Here is a 20,041-nt window from a genome sequence, read left to right as displayed (position 1 = left end):
ACATTAACACCATTTGCTGGAAGAAAATTGAATGAAATGCGGATAGAGCTGCACATTATGATGAGGATGCAAGTTGGTTCCTCTAGGTAGATTGTAACATTGCATTCAGCAATAACCTCAAAAGAAAAACATTACATTTACATGGAGTTGTTCCTAAAACAATATTCAACACATTTCATGGAACAGATTTACCGGTGAAAGATTCACTCAGAAAACCAATTTTTATAAGGCCTTTACATTTTAAAAAATAGTGTTCAAATCATGTGTTCAAATCTTGAAAACAACTTCTCCGCTTGCAGAGATAAGGCTGCGTATATATTTACACTTCTCAGATACCACATTGTGAAAGCCTCATACACAGGGCTGGCTTTTATTGACATTCTACAATATTTTAATCATATGATTTCGGGTTTGGAGATGCATTAGAGGACCCCAAAAATATATGCTCACTTTGGTGTGCACTTTTTTCATGAATAATAAGTGGTTCAGAGACCAAAGAACCATCAGAAGTAATTCCAACAGTTGCTTGTCTTTCTTTATGAGATGCCCAGGTAACGGTATAAAGACCAGCAATGATCAAAGATCCCCCGATGATACTGTTGTCACATGAATTATAAAAATAAGAACTATTAGAAATTACTTGAATGATTTCAAAATGCATGCCTATAGAAAGAGGAAGTAGTTCATCAAGTTTAACTAGATAAGATATCTTATTAAGTCCTATCTAGTGAAAATTGTTTCAAGAAAGGAAGTGATTCATGACAGTTAGAATAGAGTGCACCAACCAATCAATCAATAACTGGATGTAAAAGGATCTATACTATACCTTCCGAGGTAAATTGGACTTCCAAGGAATATCTGAGACAGAAGGGCAGAAAAACCAGGCTGCAGTGGATTGTATAGGGCAACTAAAGCTGGTCCCAATATCTTGTTGCACCAACTAATGACTGCATAGTTAAAGGCAGATGTAATAGTTCCCTGAACAAATAAGCACAATATGTCACAATCCACATCTTAAAAATACACTAAAATAGGTGTCAGCTCAGTAGCAAGTGCAAGTCTGGCCTTTTAATCTTAAGAGATGGAGTTCAAATCTTCTCGGAAACAGTTGTAAAATTGTCATTAATAATTTTCACTTCCTAGTAAGAAAAACTAGTAGTTTTCCTTTTTCTGTCACTGCATTGGAGCATATTGCAAAAATTCAATTTTCAAAAACAATCTTAATCTGCACTAACTCTATCAGTAGCATAAAGATGGCCAGGCCTATCTATGTGGTTTATTTTTTCCCCTAAATCTAGCCAAGCAAGATCGTGGCTAAAATAGTCCCATGAAATAAAATGGACCAAATAATCTAAAACAGCAATGTCTAATAAGGGTTCATGACATTGGAGATTGATTTAAAAGCATAGTGACTCACAGCATAAACAACAGCAAGTATTTCTGATTCTGTCAAAATCCAGTCAGATGACAAATCAGTCATGAATAACGAGACTACCGCCATTAGTACAACTCCAAAGAAGAATGAATATGCTGTCAAAGATAGATTTGCAGGATACTTTTTTAATACCGGTGCCTGAAAATCATTAGTAAATGGAAAATAAATTAAGTTTGATCATGATATCAAGTATCAACAGTCAGTTCATGAATTAAAAAAATTCAGTGAATGGATGTGACGAAAAAGATAGATACCTGGATGGCTAGGAAAGCAGCCATGCATATGCAGTTTCCTATCAAGAACACAACTCCAAGTTGAAAATTATCTATTCCAAGATCCTGTAAACCAGTAATCAACCATCCAGAAGGCTCTGGCTGACCACTGACTCTTATTTCACTCTGTGGTATAATGATCAGTTCTGTATAACCTATCAAAGATGGACCGCGATACAAAACCATCAATATGGCACCCGAAACACATACAATAGTTCCAACAACCTTTGCTAGACCTTCAAAACTCTGCAAGTTCACTCTTTCTACACTGCATACATAAGATTATTAAACTAAGTCATTACTTTGAGTAATTGAGTTTGTTTGAATTGACTTAGTTGAGCTTATCTACTGATATAAGCACTTGTGAGATTATTTGAGAGGATAATAGTTTGACATGTCCATAAGTTGTTTCCAATTTATATAATAAGCTCTAATGATAGTGAAAACAATTTGTAGCTTATATGAAAACGGTATGACTTTATTTTTCTTTGTTATAAAAATAGCTTATAAATAAGCACTTATATAATAAGCGCTTAGTTAAGTTTCTTTATCCAAACAGGGACTTTATATATAAGCGTATCGGAATAATTTTATTGATTTACAATTATGAATGTGCAATTGTTGTGCATATGTGCTTCTAGTAAAAGAAATACAGAAAAGACTCAAAGTAGAAATTGGTAAGAATGAAGCTGACCCCATGATCACAGCAAGCAGAAAGGTAAAGACAGGAATAGCTGGTTGTAAAGCAGCAGCATAAGTTGGATTAGTATAACTTAAACCAATAAGAAACAATAGCTGGTTTCCAAATATCCTGATCATAAATCAACAAGAAAAAAGTGCTTATAAAAAAACTAAAAACAAGAACAAAAAGGTATCATAAGCATGGCATTAGTATAAAATAAAAGTAGGAAACAAGTGGCTATAGTAAGGACCTTCCTTACCCAGTTAATCCAAGAAAGAAGAATGTCATCAGTAGCTGTTTAGTAATGGGTGGCCTTGTCTGTCTACAGATACATTGTATATAATTAGGATAGGATACCTACAACAGAAATAAACTGAACAATATCCTAATTCCTAACTCATAAAAAGGTACAAAAGTACACATCTCAAGAATGGACTAATCCGAAGAACACTGAACAAAATGAACTAATTAAATATAATCACATGTATCGGTGTTGTGTCATATACCAACATGTGTCGGACACCGAACACAACTCGGAATGTCATTACTACATAGTGCAGCCGACCCTATCTAGTAAGGAAAGAAAGCTTTTTATTGCAGTTGTTTTCTCTGTCTACCTCTGAAGTATGGATATTCTTAAAATGGTGAAGTACTTGTACCGGGTACATACTAGTACCAGGTATGCATACGGTACTCTTATGATACGCACTTATTCGTATCTATTTTTATTTGGTTGATTTGGGATGGTGGATACAGATACAACAATCTCTTAAAATATTTTGGTTTTTATTATATTTCAATTATCTCCTACACTTTTTGATGAAAATAGTAGACACTTGACCAAAAAAGTAAATCTTGAAAGTATGATGATAGTACCGATACCTTAAACTTTCTAAAAATGTTATATTCCATTTCAGTATCCGTACCGGGTACAGTACCGTACCGAACACTAGACAACGTTGTTGTCTACTAAGAAGTAAAGAACATTCCAAGTTGGTGAAAAGGAAAGAATTAAAGAGGATGGGTTGCTAGCTAACCTTTCTTTGAAGAAAGCTATGGGAGAAAGAATGAAGAGAGCAAGAAGATCCCTATAGAAGCAGAAAACTAATTGGCTAACTCCATCATTAAGAGCCACTTTAGTAATAACATGGTAGCCACCATTGAATAGTTGTACCACTGCCATGCCCAAATGAGCCTTCCAATGGTCACTCCCCATCTCTGCAACTCACAAAAAACCAAACAAAATAGTTGATTGGTTTGGTTTGTTGAAACTTGAAACAGTGTAAGTTGTGATGGGAGAACACCGACTAATATCTATGATCTATTCTTTTGACTCACTCACTCAGCTATGAGCTGCTTCATTTTCATCAACTTTTCTGCTTCAATTTTGATAAACTTTCTGTGGCCTTTGACTTGTGGCGTGGTAGTAGATAGGAAACTAATTAAACGTGCTAATATTAAATGGGTATGCTAATTAGTGTCCCCGAGACACTAGTTAAGGAACTAAAAAGGAAAGGAAAGAAAAGAAAAAAATTGCATTGAAAAAACAAAAATTTAAATTTTTAAGATGTTGACTTCCCAAGTTTCAAGATAATATTACTATCTTTAGTTACCTTAACGAGTGCCCGGGGCACCCGTTAGCATTTTCCATATTAAATTATTAATTATCGATCTTACACAAAAGTTTGATTACTTATGCTCCCATAGCTGGAAAAAAAACAATAAATTAATAGTAGCATATCTCTAATACATTTTTTTCCGCAAAGAAACTATACAGAACTGCGAGATTTTGAGTTCAAATTTAAATGAAAGTATTCGATCTAACAATTTTGACATTAACAATTAATAGTTTATAGTGTTGTCAAAGTATTTTCAATTATCTATCCACGAAGACTTGCATATTTCAACCATTCACAAATTTATATAGTTATAAGTAGGATTTGAAAAAGGTTTAATTCTAATAACATAAACGAAACAAAATAGCGATAAATCACATGTAAAAAAATGTTCTAGATTAAAATTCATCGGTTACTTTTCTAATACAATCTTTTAATCGGTTATATAATTTCTAATTTTTAAATATAATTTCACCTATCGTTCAATTTGTGTTTTCATTTCCGACAAACAACACGAAATTTATTGAGCCTATTAATTTTTTATTCCTCAATAAATTAATCAAAATTTTATGAAAAATCACTCAATTTAACATTTATAGGTAGTTGAGCTACGACTTAAGACATTTTTAATACACTTTTTTGACATCCTTTTAAAGTTATTTTCACAAATCAATAAATTTTATTGATTTAATAAAAAAATTAAACAAAAATTGGCATGCAAAGATAAAAGTTTGGATGAAATACTTATAGGCTCATTTTTCTTATATTTTTTTTGAACCCGATAAAATTTATCGGCAGCCTAAGCCAAGCCACCAATAAATAACACGTTGATTTTTTTTTAAACAGAAATAATATCTTTGTTTGCAAAGATAACATGATATTCACACTTATAACTTATAACAACTACACAACTTAAATAAAAAAGTTAATAAGATCAAACAATAAAAATAATTATTAATAGTAACAAATAACATAAATTTATACATTGACTATAAATGTAGATTTCATGTAAGGAACACTACATAGGCCTAAAGCTCTATAAATGGAGACATAAGCATTTGTACAACAAAATTTATTTTTTTAAAGATTGTACAACAAAATCTTAGTAGTGCAACTCGAATGTATTTTCAAGCTTTTGGAGATCACTACTTTAAATTAAGATTGTTATAATTTTACTCAAAATTTTCCCAGACTAAAATGGCTGACCATCAATAGACTTACCTTCCAATACAATGTGGATGAGCTCTATGGTCCTCACTGGTTGCTTAAGAGTTTTTTCTCCTCTTTGGACACCATTTGCTGTTTCTACTTGTTATGTTGTGCTGTTTGACTTAGTCTCAAAATGGGCGACTCTTCACCAATCGCCAATGGAAATGCATTAATGCGATTTAAAAGTTACCTCGCGATTCTACTGCCCTTTGTCTATACAACTGAAGGGCACCCAAATGTGCATCTGCGATTAATTATTCATACTTGTATGCACGAGTGATTTCCCACAAAACTGAATCATCCGGCAAAAGGTCATATGACACACAGCCTTCTGGCTTACAATTTACCAATGCAACCATAAACTTTTCATTTTCTAACGACGAGGGATACATCAATTGTTCGTCCTGAAACAAAACAATGACACCGTAAGCCAACAAAATATTTTTAATCATAATGTTATTCAGATATTATTTATGTTCAAAATTTGCATTTTTTTCGTGCACCTTTATCTGAATTCAAAGTATAGTCACAAATTACTAGCCAATAATTCTTAGGAAAAAAAAAGTTTAATAGATCGCTTAAAGAAAGTATTTCGCTTCTCTCCATATACACCATATGCACACAACTTTTACCTCCAATAAACAACTAGTACTGAGTTTATGTTTTTACCTCAGGAAGGTCATAGAACTCTTCAGGAGATATCTGCAACAAATCCATAGCAGTTTGACCAGTGCACCATGCTAAAACTTTCCTACTCTTATCTGCAAGGGTAATTTTCAAATGGAAAGTGCGTACAACCTCTGCATCGGAAATTATATGACAGAAACTGCATTCTACAAAACCACCGGGTTTCTTGTCGACAAAGTGACCGCAGAGAGAATGTGAAAATCTTGTATTCACGTAATAATATTCGTTTGGAACAAGCCAGATTCGGCAAACCTGCAACAATATCAAGCAAGAAAAATTATCAGAATTTGTAGATAAACGATAGTAATAATTAAACGGTCCTACAGTAAAAGGGAAAAACAACAAACAAAAAATCAGAGTTGCGACTTGCAGTGATAGATTATGAAAAGTATGCAACATAGATATTCAAGTAATTCAAAAATGTAACTCTTACTTGTGCATAGCTAGACTGGTTAGAAATGTCAGAGAGTTTGAATAATTTATAAAGGCAACGTGAGTTGATCAATGCTGGTAAACAACTGAGATTGATGAAAGAAGCCCCGGTACCATTCTCAAACCATGATAATTCCAGACTGTCAAGTCGAAAACATCCAACAACATTGTAAATCATGATGATGCCATAAACAGAGTACAAAAACACATTAAACTATAAAGGCAGAGAAAACAGACTGAGCAGACACCAGACCATGATCAACAAAGGGGTACTAAACAACATTTTGAAGGATAAAACAAATAGTATTAAATGATCCACTCAATTTCACCCTGAAATTTTTTACAATTATCTTTTTCCTTAGGTGATTGCTGGTTATGTGCATCAGATCAAGAATGTGCTCACCGTTTTTGACCTTTTCGCGAGGTGCATTTCAAACCAGATATAAATACAGTGTGACCGAGACTCACTCTTCCCAATGACCTGAGACATGTTATATAATCATCAGAATGGCAGAATACTAAAAAATGAATATTTGGAAAGACATTAGGGAAACATGCCAATTAATTTCATACTTACAATCATAAGTTTTTCACTCCTTTCTCTCAATTCTTTTTACACCTTTCTTTTTCTCAGTCTCACTTAATTTAGGAATATGAGAAATATTTTACGGGCACGCCGGTCTTTTTTGCAGCTTATTTGGCTTGTCAGTGTTTGGGTTATTTGGACGGAAAGAAATCATAGATTGTTCAGAGGATCACCTAGCACTTCCCTTCAGTTATTGGACAAGATCAAGTTATTTTCGTATAAGTGGTTGAAGTCAAAGAATGTTACTTTGGCTTTAAACTATCATAGCTGGTGGTCGAGTCCTTTGTTATGTTTGGGCTTTGTATGATTTTGATCTTTATATTTTTCTTCCTGTCTCCTTGTAAACTCTGGTAGCTCATCTAGGCACACCTTGTGCTGAGGTGACCATTTTTAGTTAATATATATATCTCATTTTAGCTTCTTCAAAAAAAAAAATATTTCCAACTACCCCCCTATCCTCGTGATTTATTGCAATCTTTTCTTTCCATATCATGTTTGTTTCAAGAGTTTAAAAAAGATAAGTGTATATTAGTTTTTCACAAACATTCAATGAAAGTCCTTTATTTTCCCATAAAAGTCAATGTAAATTAGCTTTTCATTAATGTCAATGTAAATTAGCTTTTCATTAATGTCAATGTAAAAGTAGAGTAAAAGCCTATTTACACTAATGACGTATATCATTATATTTTTGTTTTTATATTTAAGCCTACCCAGCCTACATCCATGTACCCAGTACTTAAGCACATCTGAAAGTTGATACAAAGTGATGCTTGGAATCATTACCAAAATCTAGTAAAATGAAGCTTTGCCCTGATTTCTCCGCTAGTATCGGCAATTCTTAAAGAAAAAACAGTTTCTTGGTTATTATCTCCTTTCATAATTTCTGTCACAACACCATAGAGGCTGATGCCAGTCATCTTGTCACGAAGGTCGGCCACAAATGACTGCAAAACTTCACAGAAGTAATGAGGTTAACTAATCAACCTTAAGGACTTTAAATTAACACTTTTAAGGAGCGTACGCAGGATAATGTGAAAAGTATATGTAGTAAAATCGTCTACAGCCATATGATTGGCCGCAGCTTATGCAGATTCATCTACCAAACAATTTTGTAGCATGAAGGGAGACCTCGTGCTGACCAATTTATATGTTTATGTAAAATTTGCAAAACTGAGATATTGATAGGAGTAGGGTCAGGAAAAACACGCAAACAAATCAGGTGTACAATTTGCAAAAGCTTTTATTCCAACAAATTATACAGACTTGGAGATTTGCATGCAATATATCCAGCTTGTATACCTTAGGGCCCATTTACTTTCTGAACACATTTTCAACTTTCATTTTCTAAAATTTAAGTTCATTTTAAATTTCTAACAAGGAGTTGAAAGACTCATATAGTAACAATTGTGAAATATAAAAGACAAGCTTGAAATAGTGCATTTTCAAAAAACAATGTTTGACATTTTAAAAATACTAGAATTGCTTTAAAAAATTGTAAACGAAAATGATAATTAGATCTATATTATCTAATGTTTGTTATTTTAAGTGAAAATGAAAACTGGAAACGTTGGAAGTAAACGGGCCCTTATGTTCATACAGGTAGTGTTTGAACTCAGAAGCCAAGACCATAAGTCAAAGTGCATGATCATAACCGCTATTGCATGGCTTCCAACAAGAATTAATATCTTTCTAACACAAACAAAGTAACTTAAACGCGAGATAGATATTGAGATCATAAAAAAAAAGAGTAGAAATAAGAAAAGAAACAAATCTATCATTTTATTTTCTTTTGGAGTGGGAGCAGGTAAACTCACCCGTAAAGGATAATTGCTGAAATCAATGGTGCCCTGAGAATCACAAGGCAAGCTCACTTGAGAGAACCTGAGACCCTGTGTGGGATTATCCAAACCCATTTGCCTTGAACCTTGATGGCGGTTTGGTGTCATTGCTACGCACACCTAAAATCAACAGAGTTGTTTAGTATTTTCTCCCCATATGACAATTACTGTTCAATTTCATACAAAAAACTATTAAGCCACCTGTTCTTCATGTTGAATATAAGGCACTAAATATAATTGTGTTGCACTTCCATATTCAAGGCAAAGTTCCTCGCTTGTTTCAATATCACACTCTGCAGAACTTGCAACGTATGGTTTGTCCAGGGCAAGCATGCTTCCTACTCTGTAACCCACCAAAATGGTGAATGTTACCCACATATAAGAAAATAATATACTCATCGTCGTAAGTTTGACAGTGTGAGAATTCACCTGAAAAGATTGGCAAGGATAATCTGCTCACCCCACAAGAAAAACTTTAATGTGACACCATCACCATCAACAAGAGTAATCTGTTTTCTTTTTGAGGTCCCAAACCTCCCTCGAATTTCCTTAGATTCAATGTTTTCAATCCTGTTATCAAAAAAAGAAAGTAGTGAGAGCATGCTTCCTTGAAAAAGGAACAATATCACTATTCAAGGTTATGGATCATGTCACGGATGAATGCATATACAAAGGAACATTGGCAATCTAGTAAATGATTTAAACCTCATGGTTACACTTAGGTATCTATATTTAACAGCAAAATGGTGCCTGAAATTTTATTAGTTACACAGTGCTCAGTAAATTTGCAATGTGCTGAACAACAAAAGTAATGTAGATGATACAACATAACATTGTGAGTAGTTTACCTGGCATAAAGTGAATAAGAATCCCCTTTGTTTACTGCATCTAGAGAAATTGAAGAGAATGAATCGGAACAAAACTGAGCTCCTAGCAGCATTGCATCATCATCCTGATTCTACAATTTTAAAGAAAAGAAAAGGTTTATATTCTTAAAAAAATTAACTGAATCTAAGTGCAGTACAAAGCTAGTCTTCACTCTTTAGAGTTCAGAAGCAAAACTCGGTTCCAAATTTGAATACTAGCATATGAAACTACAATGCTTAAGTTTTAAGATCACGATCCTACATAAAAAACTGATAGTTACCTCATCCAATAGAATCACAAGATATTCTGTAGGCAAAAGACGCGGATGACCGGAACTTTCATTGGCAGTTCGGAGGTAGCAGCCTGTGAGGAAAACCTCCCTACCTTTCTTCAGAATTCCACTTGGCAAGCCTGCCAATTCGTAGAACCTGCTAGACAAAATATGATTACATTTAATCTTGAATGGAATTGCCAATAAGACTATGGCAACTTTTGACTTCAAATCACATGCTACAAGAATGATTCAAAGCATGTATTGTATGGCCTTTTAAAAAAAACACGTGCATTTATTGTAAACACGGTTTTTAAACGAACTCATTGGTAAATCAAGCATTATTAGTCACCGGCAAAGTCGGTAGATACTTCTCACCAATAACATAGTTACAAAAAAAAAAAAATTAAGCATTACCAAGAAATGTTAATTCGATCATCAATGGATAGAAGAAATAGTCCAAGAATAGAAATCTACTTAAACTTCACTAATCACTACTATTGTCCGTTAGAATGTCTCCCATGTTTTTCGAATAAAGTAATGCACTCAAAAAATGACGTACTTAATTATAAGCATTTCTAGGTTTCCATATTTTCATCAGCAATAGATACAAGCCACAAGAACAAAATATTGTATTCTTTTAATCACCAAATTTACAAATTGACTTTGACCTTGAGAGATTTAACAAAGCATGCTGCACTTACCTACGGTGTAGATAGAGATCTATTATATTAGAGCTCCAATAATCCCCTAATGTAAGCATGTGGATGTTTGTGCCTGCAGAAAAAAGCAGTTTATAACAATTAGAATTGACCGCTACAGAAGCATAATAAAATGTTTATCAGCAACAAAGGCAATAGGCCGGGCCAAGCAAAATTTTGCTACAAAAAATATTGCCTTTCAAAAAAGTTTAAAGTTCACGTCTAGTCTGTTACCTACTTTTCTTTACGTCTAACCTGATCTTTTTGAAGATCTAATATGGTCTATTATTGGCAATCTAAGCCTATTTCCGTCCATGATAGAGACAACAACCAAGCCTTATCCTAGTAAATGGGATTAGTTACACAATGGCCTCTATCAGTCTGTCCTAGCAACTTGGATTAGTTACATGGTGGCCTTGATCAGAAAAATCTAATTTAGAATTAGGTCTTTTATACTGACTTCTACTGAACCAAATCACTTTATACTGCACTGAAAATGTGGTAAAATATGAAAACAGATATCAATTTTTATATAATTTGACAGAACTGTGTTTAATTGGTAGGTCATATAAATGCTACGGAAAACCTTTGTCAAGGGTTTTCGCATTTCATGAACCTCTAACACAGGTGAAATTTCAAATAAACATTAAACTAATTTTACTTTTTCTGCTTAATTTTCTACACCCAGGTGAATGTCAATATTCAATAGCTTCACGTTTCTCGTATTTAAAAAATACCATCACAGTTTGATCGGAATAATTGAATAAATAAATTGCAACACAGTATATCCATATAATAAACTAGAGAAAAAAAATGTTGTAATTTCAATGTACCTGGAAGTACATAAGCATCAATAATAACAGCTTCCAAAACACTGTTCAAGGCAATGAACTTTTTCTCGTAAATAGAATCAATGGTAACCGTGTTCGGAAGCTTTATCCTCCGATTATTTTTCTTAAGACTGTTAATTAATTCAAGTCTCTTCTTCGGCACCGCAACCCTGCGTTGCTCACTCCATGCCTTCAAAAAACAAAATCAACCATCAAAACCCTAGATAAACTCAAAACTGTGACAAGGTAACAGCAAAATAACGCTAACTGCTAAATCAATCAATCTAACTCCAAAATAGATTAATATCTATGAAACCCTAATTTATCCATTTCTAGTTCTTAAACAAATGAAATAACATGAGAATCATCTATGATGTACCTGAGAGAGTTCAGAAAGCAAAATTGCAGGAGTAACACCGCTTGAATAAGCAATACAAGTCTTGAGAATGCGAGATACGATCCAGCTCCAGCCATATCCAGATGAATCGGAATCGTCTTTACTTGAATTGTCTTCTAGCGATAATAGCTCGGATCTTGCTTCATCAACGAAATTGAGAAAAGGATCTTCTTCCTCCTCCTCCTTCTGTTGATCTATTTCCATTTGAGAATCTTCAACTACCTCTGCAATGTATTCCATTATCGATTTTCACTGAGATTCAGGTGAAGGTTTTGTGACTGTGAGTGTGGCGGGGTTTTTTTACAATTGAAAATGAGATTGTAGGTTTTGGAAATAGGTGTGACGTTTTTTGGCGGGAAATAATGGGTTGGGCTAAGTGGCTTGGAGAAAAAATTCAGAATGTATTTTCCAAAATTTCATTTTTGCCCTTTGTTAAAAATTTCGGAACGTTTTTCCGAATTTTTTTTGCCTTGGAGAAAAAATTCAGAATGTATTTTCCAAAATTTTCAGAATTTGAACTAAAAAGACTTCGAAAAATGCGCTCCGAAGTTTTTAACCAAGGGCAAAAATGGAAAAATTGGAAGGTAGAATACAAATTGGTTTCAGAAGCTACGTTCCAAACTGGACTAATATGTTGAAACTCTACAATTTTATCCTGACTTTTAAGAAGTTTTCTCTCCCGACCCCCGCCTTTCTTTTATACCCCCCAAAAATCTCATTTTGCCTCTTGCGGTTTGAAAAAATTTGCCCAACTTATTTTGGTTTCTACAAACCGAAATTTTTAAACATGGAAAAAAAAATTGGTTTATATAAATCGAAATAATATAAATTTACCCCTCGTGTTTGAGAAGATTTATGTGAAAATTCGTGTAGAGCTACCTGTGGTAAATTTAGCATATCTCTCTGAATATAAGTCTTGTGCTAATGATTTTTAATCTAGTGTAAAGAATACAAAATTTACTACAAGATTGACACCGGGATTGTTAAATTTCATTAAGTATAATATGAGAAAATCTACCTACAAGTTTGAAAAAAGTTTCTGCTCTGTTTCTGTACCAGTACCCATTTTTTGGTCAAACTGAACCAATTGGATAGTTAACCCTCAAAACAAAAATTATATTTGTATTCTTGATACCCTAAGCTTTCCAACGAGTGGTCGTTTACTCAAATCGAACATCGTTTAATATTTCAAATAAATTGTGGAAGCTGAGGGTCTCATGCAGAATTTATGCAGGAAATCTGGAAAAAAAATAAATGGAACACAATATTTCGGTTTATATTAACCGAAATTTTTTAGCATGACAAAAAAATTCGGTTCGTATAAACCGCAGTACCCCAAGGACAAAAACGAAAATTCAGGAGTAGAAAAGAAATGCGGGGATCGGGAGAGAAAACTTCCACTTTTAATACTTGTATTGGTTCATATAGGTAGTTGTAAATATGGTCGAACCTCTAGTCAATAGTATCACGGTGGCTCACACACAAAAAAAAAAATTGATCACTATGGGTGCGTTTGATCTGCTAAAAAACATGGGACTGGACTGGACAACTTTTGTTGTTGTACCCTGTTTGATTTGAAACTGATTATAGGACTGGACAAATTAGGTAGCAAGGGACAGGACAAGAACAAGATTTTTTGTCCCTCACTAAACCACAGGACAACTTTTTGTCCACAGTACAACTATAAAAAATACGAAAGTACCCATTTTATTATCGAATATAAAAATATTATCGCACTATATCTCTCCGGTACAGTTTTGTCCTGTCATGTATTATCTTGTTCTGTCCTGTGCTGTTCTGTCCAATTCTTACTGTTTTACGAATCAAACGCACCCTATATATATTCAAATCGATTCCCGTATATTTTCATATAATAAATATTGAAAATTTCTCTATATTTTCAAAAAATTACAAATTGGTCCCTATCATTTTTCAAAATTTGAAAATATATCTCTAAATATTAAAATATTATAATTTGGTGTCCATTTTTTATAGTGAATAATACATTTAATGTAGAGCCGGGTATACGGACCAAGGTCCGCGGGGCGACCCGTTTAACCCGCAGCCCGCACGAACTTAAGACCAATTTTTTTTGGCCCGTTTACATTTTTGCCCGTGTGGGTTGGACCGTTAAAACCACAGGTTATGCGGGTTAAATCCGCGGGTTCGCGGGTTAGCCCGTGGCCCGCCTTCTTTTTTATATATAATTAATTACAAAATTTATCAGATATAAATAACTTGGTCCATGTCTAAATTTAACTTTTTTAACCACAAAAAAAAAAAGACTTAGTCTAAACCCTAATTATAAAAAGCAACAACACACTCCAATTTTAATCAAGTAGACAACAACACAAAACATCACGATTCAGGCATGTTCTTCTACTTATAATCTTTTGTTCTTTTTCACTATATTTTACTCTGACTTAGCTGTATATACATTTGCTAGTATTTAAAAGATACATGTCCAAATGAGTAGTTATTTTTCTTGGGGGTATTTTCCGCTATTATGTTTTGAATAATTTGGTTACCTTGATGCGATTTAGTTAAGTTGAATCTATTAATCTTTTTATGCTTTTTTGGGTACAGGTAGAAAAATTTTCTCACTAAAATGGACGGTACAAAAATGACGATAAGAATCAGTTGAATTTGATTTTAGTTGCATTACTTACAAAGAGAAGATATATAAACTCATTGATATCACAAACTTTATTTATTTTTATTTGTTAGTTACAATTTATATGTTATAACATAAAATTATTAATAATATATTTTTTTAAGCTTTCATTATATTAATATTTTACTAATTTAGTTTATTTTTTTGAAAAAAGTGATTTTTTATTTTTTTTTGTAATATTATGCGGACCGGACTCAGGCTTAATATTATAACCCGTTTATATTTTTCGACGGGCTTGTTCGCCCGTTTAATATGCGAGTTTATGTGGGGCGGGTTAAACGGGGCGGACTAGCCCAAATACCCAACTCTAATTTAATGTATCAGAAATATGCGTTTATTTTATTGTCCTTTTCAGCTTTGGCAGCATTAGGATCAAATTGATGTACTATCTGTCAAATTCAATACTAATATAATTCATAATTAATCACTTTTAATTCATTTGGCTAAGTAACAAGCCAACAATCACATGGCAAAGTCAAAGGCCATAGATAAGATGGGAGATTTTCTTAACTCAGAAAGTTGATCAAAATTAAAGCCAACCAAAACTATTTCAAACAAACCAACCAAACCAAATCATATATTGTTTGGTTTGGACTTAGGAATTGCAGAGAGGAACATTGATAGATAGTTGTGAATCTTGTGATATGGCAATGGGGGATGACACATGGAAGGCTCATTTTGGCATGGCAGTTGTGCAACTATTATATGGTGGTTACCATGTTATTACAAAAGTGGCCCTTAATGTTGGAGTCAACCAACTTGTTTTCTGCTTCTATAGGGATCTTCTTGCTCTCTTCATTATTTCTCCCATAGCTTTCTTCAAAGAAAGGTTAGCCATGATCCGCTTTTAATTAATTTTTCCTTTTCTTTTCTTTCTATACTTCCTGTTTCATTAGATAATTTTACTAAATTAACCTTAGTAAGTATCGATGTATTTACTATATTGCTATGTACATAGTAATATACGGTGACTAGCCAAAGAATTGGCCGCCCTTGCAAACGTATGAGCGACCGAATTTGTTTGTTTCCTAATAAACTTAACTTCAAAGTTTGGGAAAGAAACTAACAAAGATCTTAATAGTATAGATAATTGAACTAAATTCTGAACCTCCAGTGTGCTTGGCATAAATACTTTTCATCAATGTCTGTGAATCACTTTCAAACACCACTCTGCTATATCCTTGCTGCACTGCCAACTTGATTGCTTGAAGGAGAGCCACACCTTCTCCTTCAATGACTGAGAGAGTGCATCGCTTCCATGACGTTTGAGCTAGAGTAAATTGACCATTATTATCGCGAAAACAACAAGCCGCGGTCGTTATATTCAAATTGTCATAAAATCTGGCATCAACGTTGCATTTAAGCTACCCCTCCTGCGGTTTCTCCCACCTCGAAATGCTTCTGTTTTATGTTGAACTTTGCTCTTCATTCTGCACTTGTCGAGCTGCACAACAGCTTTGCCACATGGAGAAGGATAGTTGTCCAACCTGTACCGCGCCGGGGACCAGGCTCTGATACCACTTGTTAGTTTCAAAGTGTAATCCTCATCTTATTCCACGACAACAATGCCTTATATAGGCAGCTACAATAGTTTGTTACAAAAACAAGGCTTAGGCCTTACTTGGCCTCGCCAGGCTCGGCTTCACTAGGCCACACATACGTGCGCGCATAACTACTTACTAACAAAGACAATTACAAGCACATACCCAACACGTTCATCGTATAATCATTCCACACCTTGTCGTTGCAATTTTGCCCAAGACACCAAAGATGAACTGCCACCCGACCTGCCACATTGATGTTTTCCTCCCTACAAACAGCAAACAACAATTCTGCTATCGTGTTGTATCTCGGTAATCTCTGCTGCCCCACACCATTCAATCCCGCAACAGACCAGCTTTCACGAATCTGTCTGCACTTGAAAAACACGTGCATTTACTCTTCTAGTTCTTCATTACAGTAAGGGAAATTGGGGGAACAGTCTACTGGCCTTTGAATTAATCTAGTACTCGTTGGTAAACATCCCTTGCAAATACGCCAAATAATGTGATGCGTTTTTGGGGGAGCATTAATTCGCCAAATTGCGGACCAGTTTGCTTCTGCACCAGTTTGGATAGCAGCTGTAGACTCCTTCATCATACATTTATAACCTGTTTTAACAGAATATATACCATTATGACATGATCCCAGATTAACTTATCCTCTTGCACTTCTTGTAATATAGGTACTCTAGTAATCTCCTTCACAATATCCTCACTAAATAGTTCCTTTAATTTAACAACATCCCACATTCTTTCACCCTCAATCATTAAATCATTCACTGATTCACATGTAAGTTGTACAGACCTGGAACTTGAGGTGCACACACCCATTTGCTGGATTCATCACATTAACCTTGCTTCCGTCACCTATAATCCACCTACAACCACGTAAAATAACTTGTCTTTCAATCCACATACTCCTCCACGCATAACTTGGATTATACCCAAGATTAGCTTCAGGTAAGTACCTCGCTTTGAAGATTTGTGACACTAATGAGTTTGGATTATGCATAATACTCCAACACTGTTTGGCAATCATGGCTTGGTTGAAGGCTTGAAAGTCATGGAAACCAAGTCAACTTTGTGCTTTAGGTTGAGTTAACTATGCTAGAGTTGTCCTATAACGAATCACATCTAATGACAGAACATTTATATGTGACTTGTGTGAGTATCCTACTCATGACACTTTTATGTGACTGTAGACAGACAAGGCCTCCCATTACTAAGCAACTATTGATGTCATTCTTCTTTCTTGGATTAACCGGGTAAGGTCCTTGTAATAGCATATTATTTCCTATTTTTATTATATGCAAATGCTAGTGTTTTATTGATGCTTGTGATGTTTTCTTCTTGTTGATTTATTATCAGGATATTTGGAAACCAGCTATTGTTTCTTATTGGTTTAAGTTATACTAATCCAACTTATGCTGCTGCATTACAGCCAGCTATTCCTGTCTTTACCTTTCTCTTTGCCGTAATCATGGGGTAATTAAGTTTCACTCTTACCAATTTCCACCTTGAGTCTTTTATGCATTTGCTATAATTTATCTGAAAATAACTCATGGATATGTCAGAAGCTGTTTCCATAAGTTCTTTCAAACAGTCATACAAGTGTGTATGTTAGTCGATAAGCTCAAATAAGTATTAATAGGTCCAAAGTAATGGCATAGCTTAATAAACTTATTATGTATGCAGTGTAGAAAGAGTAAATTTGAAGAGTTTTGAGGGTCTGGCAAAGGTTGGAGGAACTCTTATATGTGTTTTGGGCGCAGTGTTGATGGTTTTGTATCGCGGCCCATCATTGATAGGATATACAGAATTGGTCATTATACCACAAAATGAAATAAGTGACAGTAGTCAGCCAGAGCCTTCTGGATGGTTAATCAGTGGTTTAAAGGATCTTGGATTTGATAATTTTGAACTTGGAGTTGTGTTCTTGATAGGGAACTGTATGTGCATGGCTGCTTTCTTAACCATTCTGGTATGTATCCTTTTTGTTGCATCAATTACATGAAATTTTTTAATTCTTTAAGTGCCTTGATAGTGTGGTTAGCAGGATTTTACGATACATGTGAGTCGTATCTTCAATCGATACTAGATTAAACTCGATCGATGAATATCGTCTTGAATCTCAATTAGTTACAGTGAATCACTATCTAAAGTCAGTGTAATAACCATGCTTTTCATAGGTCTTCCTTTGTTATCTCTTTGGTTTTTTTTAATTTGTGATATTATCGACAAGTTTAATTTATTTCGTTAATTATTTTCAGGCACCAGTATTGAAAAAGTATCCTGCAAATCTATCTGTCACGGCTTATTCATTCTTCTTTGGAGTTGTACTAATGGCGGTTGTCTCGTTATTCATGACTGATTTATCAAGTGATTGGATTTTGACACAATCAGAAATACTTGCTGTTGTTTATGCTGTGAGTTACTGTGATTTTATATCAATCTCCAATATCATGAATCCTTATTAGCTATTGCTGTTGTAAGATCATTTGGTCCATTCTATTTCATGAATCCTTATTAGCCACCGGCTTTCTTGGCTAGTTTTAGAGAAAAAATCCTCAAAATCACGAAACAAGTTTATGCAAAACATTCACATGTTATAAGGCATGTTCTATTTCACTGCTATCAATTATCACATAGTATTAAGAAAAATAGGTAGTATACTTGATGCATCTTATGTGCTTATTTTGTCTTATTCGTTCAGGGAACTATTGCATCTGCCTTTAACTATGGAGTCATTAGTTGGTGCAACAAGATATTAGGGCCAGCTTTAGTTTCCCTTTACAATCCACTGCAACCTGGTTTTTCTGCCTTATTGTCTCAGATATTCCTTGGAAGTCCAATTTACTTGGGAAGGTATAGTACAAATACCTCCTTTTACTTCAAGTTATTGATTGTTTGGTGCATTCTACAAACCTATTCACAAACTGCAAAGGGCAAGATTTTGAAACAAGAAATGAAAAACTGCAATGAACCACTTTTTTTCTAGAGACAATTTTTACAAGATAGGACTTAATAAGAGGACTTTCTGGTTAACATTAATGAAGTTTTTCCTCTTTCTATTATAGCATGCATTCTAAAAATCATGTTATCACAAGTAATTTCTTAATTATTGTTCTTATTTTTATAATTCACTTGATAACAGTATCATAGGCGGATCTTTGATCATTGCTGGTCTTTATACTGTTACCTGGGCTTCCTATAAAGAAAAACAGGCAACTGTTGGAATTATAACTTCTAATGATACTTGGGTCTCTGAACCATTTATTCGTGAAAAAGGTGTACACGAAAAAGATCATATATAATCATAGAATGTCAATAAAAGGACGGTCCAGATGTCCAGTACACGAGGCTTCCAACAAATGGAGTCTAGGCCGAGAAGAGTAAATATACGAAGCCTAACCTTTGCAAGCGTAGTAGTTGTTTTGTCTTGGTAACATGTAAGTATGTTTCGTGAAGTATATGTTAATATTATTTTGAACTTATAAGGACATTTCAATTCCTTTTATTCCTGGAGTGGTGTTACACTGTTGTCTATTTTATTTTAATTTTTTTCATTCACTTCAATTTTATCCCAAAACAAATTTTTGAACTTCTGAAAATTTACTCAGGCATTGCTTAATGAGGGGTCTTGACTCTCTGAACATATATATATATATATATATATATATATATATATATATATATATATATATATATATATATATATATATATATATATTCTACACAAATTCATTTTTAATCACACTTCTAAATATTTTTCACATTATATAACAGAATTTACAAAACTAACAAATACACATCTTCAATTCAATAGTTAAGTTCATTGGTGTTAACAAAGTCTTGTCAGGTTCAAAGTCTTTGTGTCATAAAAAAAACTCAGGACTTCATAAAAACGAGATATTTAGTTGTTTTGATCATTCCACATAATTCTCTATTGTAGCAATATTTTGGATGTTTCTTTCGTTTGGAAAAATAAATAAATTTAACCTTT

The 20,041-nt window shown here is 33.9% G+C and overlaps 3 protein-coding genes across 6 annotated transcripts; 1 reads left to right on the top strand and 2 right to left on the bottom strand.

Moving 5' to 3' along the window:
- Positions 1–27: 27 nt before the first annotated feature.
- LOC123907465 (WAT1-related protein At4g19185-like) lies at positions 28–3,823 on the bottom strand. Of its 2 annotated transcripts, XM_045957764.1 has the most exons (7): positions 3,427–3,823; positions 2,649–2,711; positions 2,402–2,518; positions 1,690–1,975; positions 1,418–1,573; positions 827–978; positions 28–596 (listed from the first exon to the last, which is right to left on the bottom strand). In XM_045957764.1, the coding sequence occupies exons 1-7, from the start codon at positions 3,603–3,605 to the stop codon at positions 392–394; spliced, it is 1,158 nt and encodes a 385-aa protein (XP_045813720.1). In that variant the 5' UTR covers positions 3,606–3,823; the 3' UTR covers positions 28–391. The 2 variants fall into 2 exon arrangements, with proteins under 2 accessions (XP_045813720.1, XP_045813721.1); XM_045957765.1 differs by lacking the exon at positions 2,402–2,518.
- Positions 3,824–4,934: 1,111 nt separating this feature from the next.
- Positions 4,935–12,102, bottom strand: LOC123907463. The gene is made up of 13 exons (XM_045957762.1): positions 11,806–12,102; positions 11,430–11,616; positions 10,600–10,672; positions 9,905–10,052; positions 9,606–9,715; positions 9,187–9,327; positions 8,959–9,100; positions 8,734–8,877; positions 7,703–7,863; positions 6,737–6,814; positions 6,335–6,473; positions 5,884–6,153; positions 4,935–5,618 (listed from the first exon to the last, which is right to left on the bottom strand). The coding sequence occupies exons 1-13, from the start codon at positions 12,061–12,063 to the stop codon at positions 5,469–5,471; spliced, it is 2,001 nt and encodes a 666-aa protein (XP_045813718.1). The 5' UTR covers positions 12,064–12,102; the 3' UTR covers positions 4,935–5,468.
- Positions 12,103–14,923: 2,821 nt separating this feature from the next.
- LOC123907462 (WAT1-related protein At4g19185-like) lies at positions 14,924–19,572 on the top strand. 3 transcript variants are annotated; one of them, XM_045957758.1, is made up of 7 exons: positions 14,924–15,326; positions 17,241–17,303; positions 17,407–17,523; positions 17,734–18,019; positions 18,309–18,464; positions 18,752–18,903; positions 19,193–19,572. In XM_045957758.1, exons 1-7 carry the CDS (start codon positions 15,142–15,144, stop codon positions 19,350–19,352), a joined length of 1,119 nt encoding a protein of 372 aa, XP_045813714.1. In that variant the 5' UTR covers positions 14,924–15,141; the 3' UTR covers positions 19,353–19,572. The 3 variants fall into 3 exon arrangements, with proteins under 3 accessions (XP_045813714.1, XP_045813716.1, XP_045813717.1); XM_045957761.1 differs by lacking the exon at positions 14,924–15,326 and having other exon boundaries at positions 17,480–17,523; XM_045957760.1 differs by lacking the exons at positions 17,241–17,303; positions 17,407–17,523 and having other exon boundaries at positions 14,944–15,326.
- The last annotated feature ends 469 nt before the right edge of the window (positions 19,573–20,041 follow it).

This window comes from Trifolium pratense, linkage group LG2 (assembly GCF_020283565.1).
Source record: "Trifolium pratense cultivar HEN17-A07 linkage group LG2, ARS_RC_1.1, whole genome shotgun sequence".
NCBI lineage: Eukaryota > Viridiplantae > Streptophyta > Magnoliopsida > Fabales > Fabaceae > Trifolium > Trifolium pratense.
Note: the sequence above shows the minus strand (reverse complement) of the source record. Positions and strands in the feature narration are given on the sequence as shown.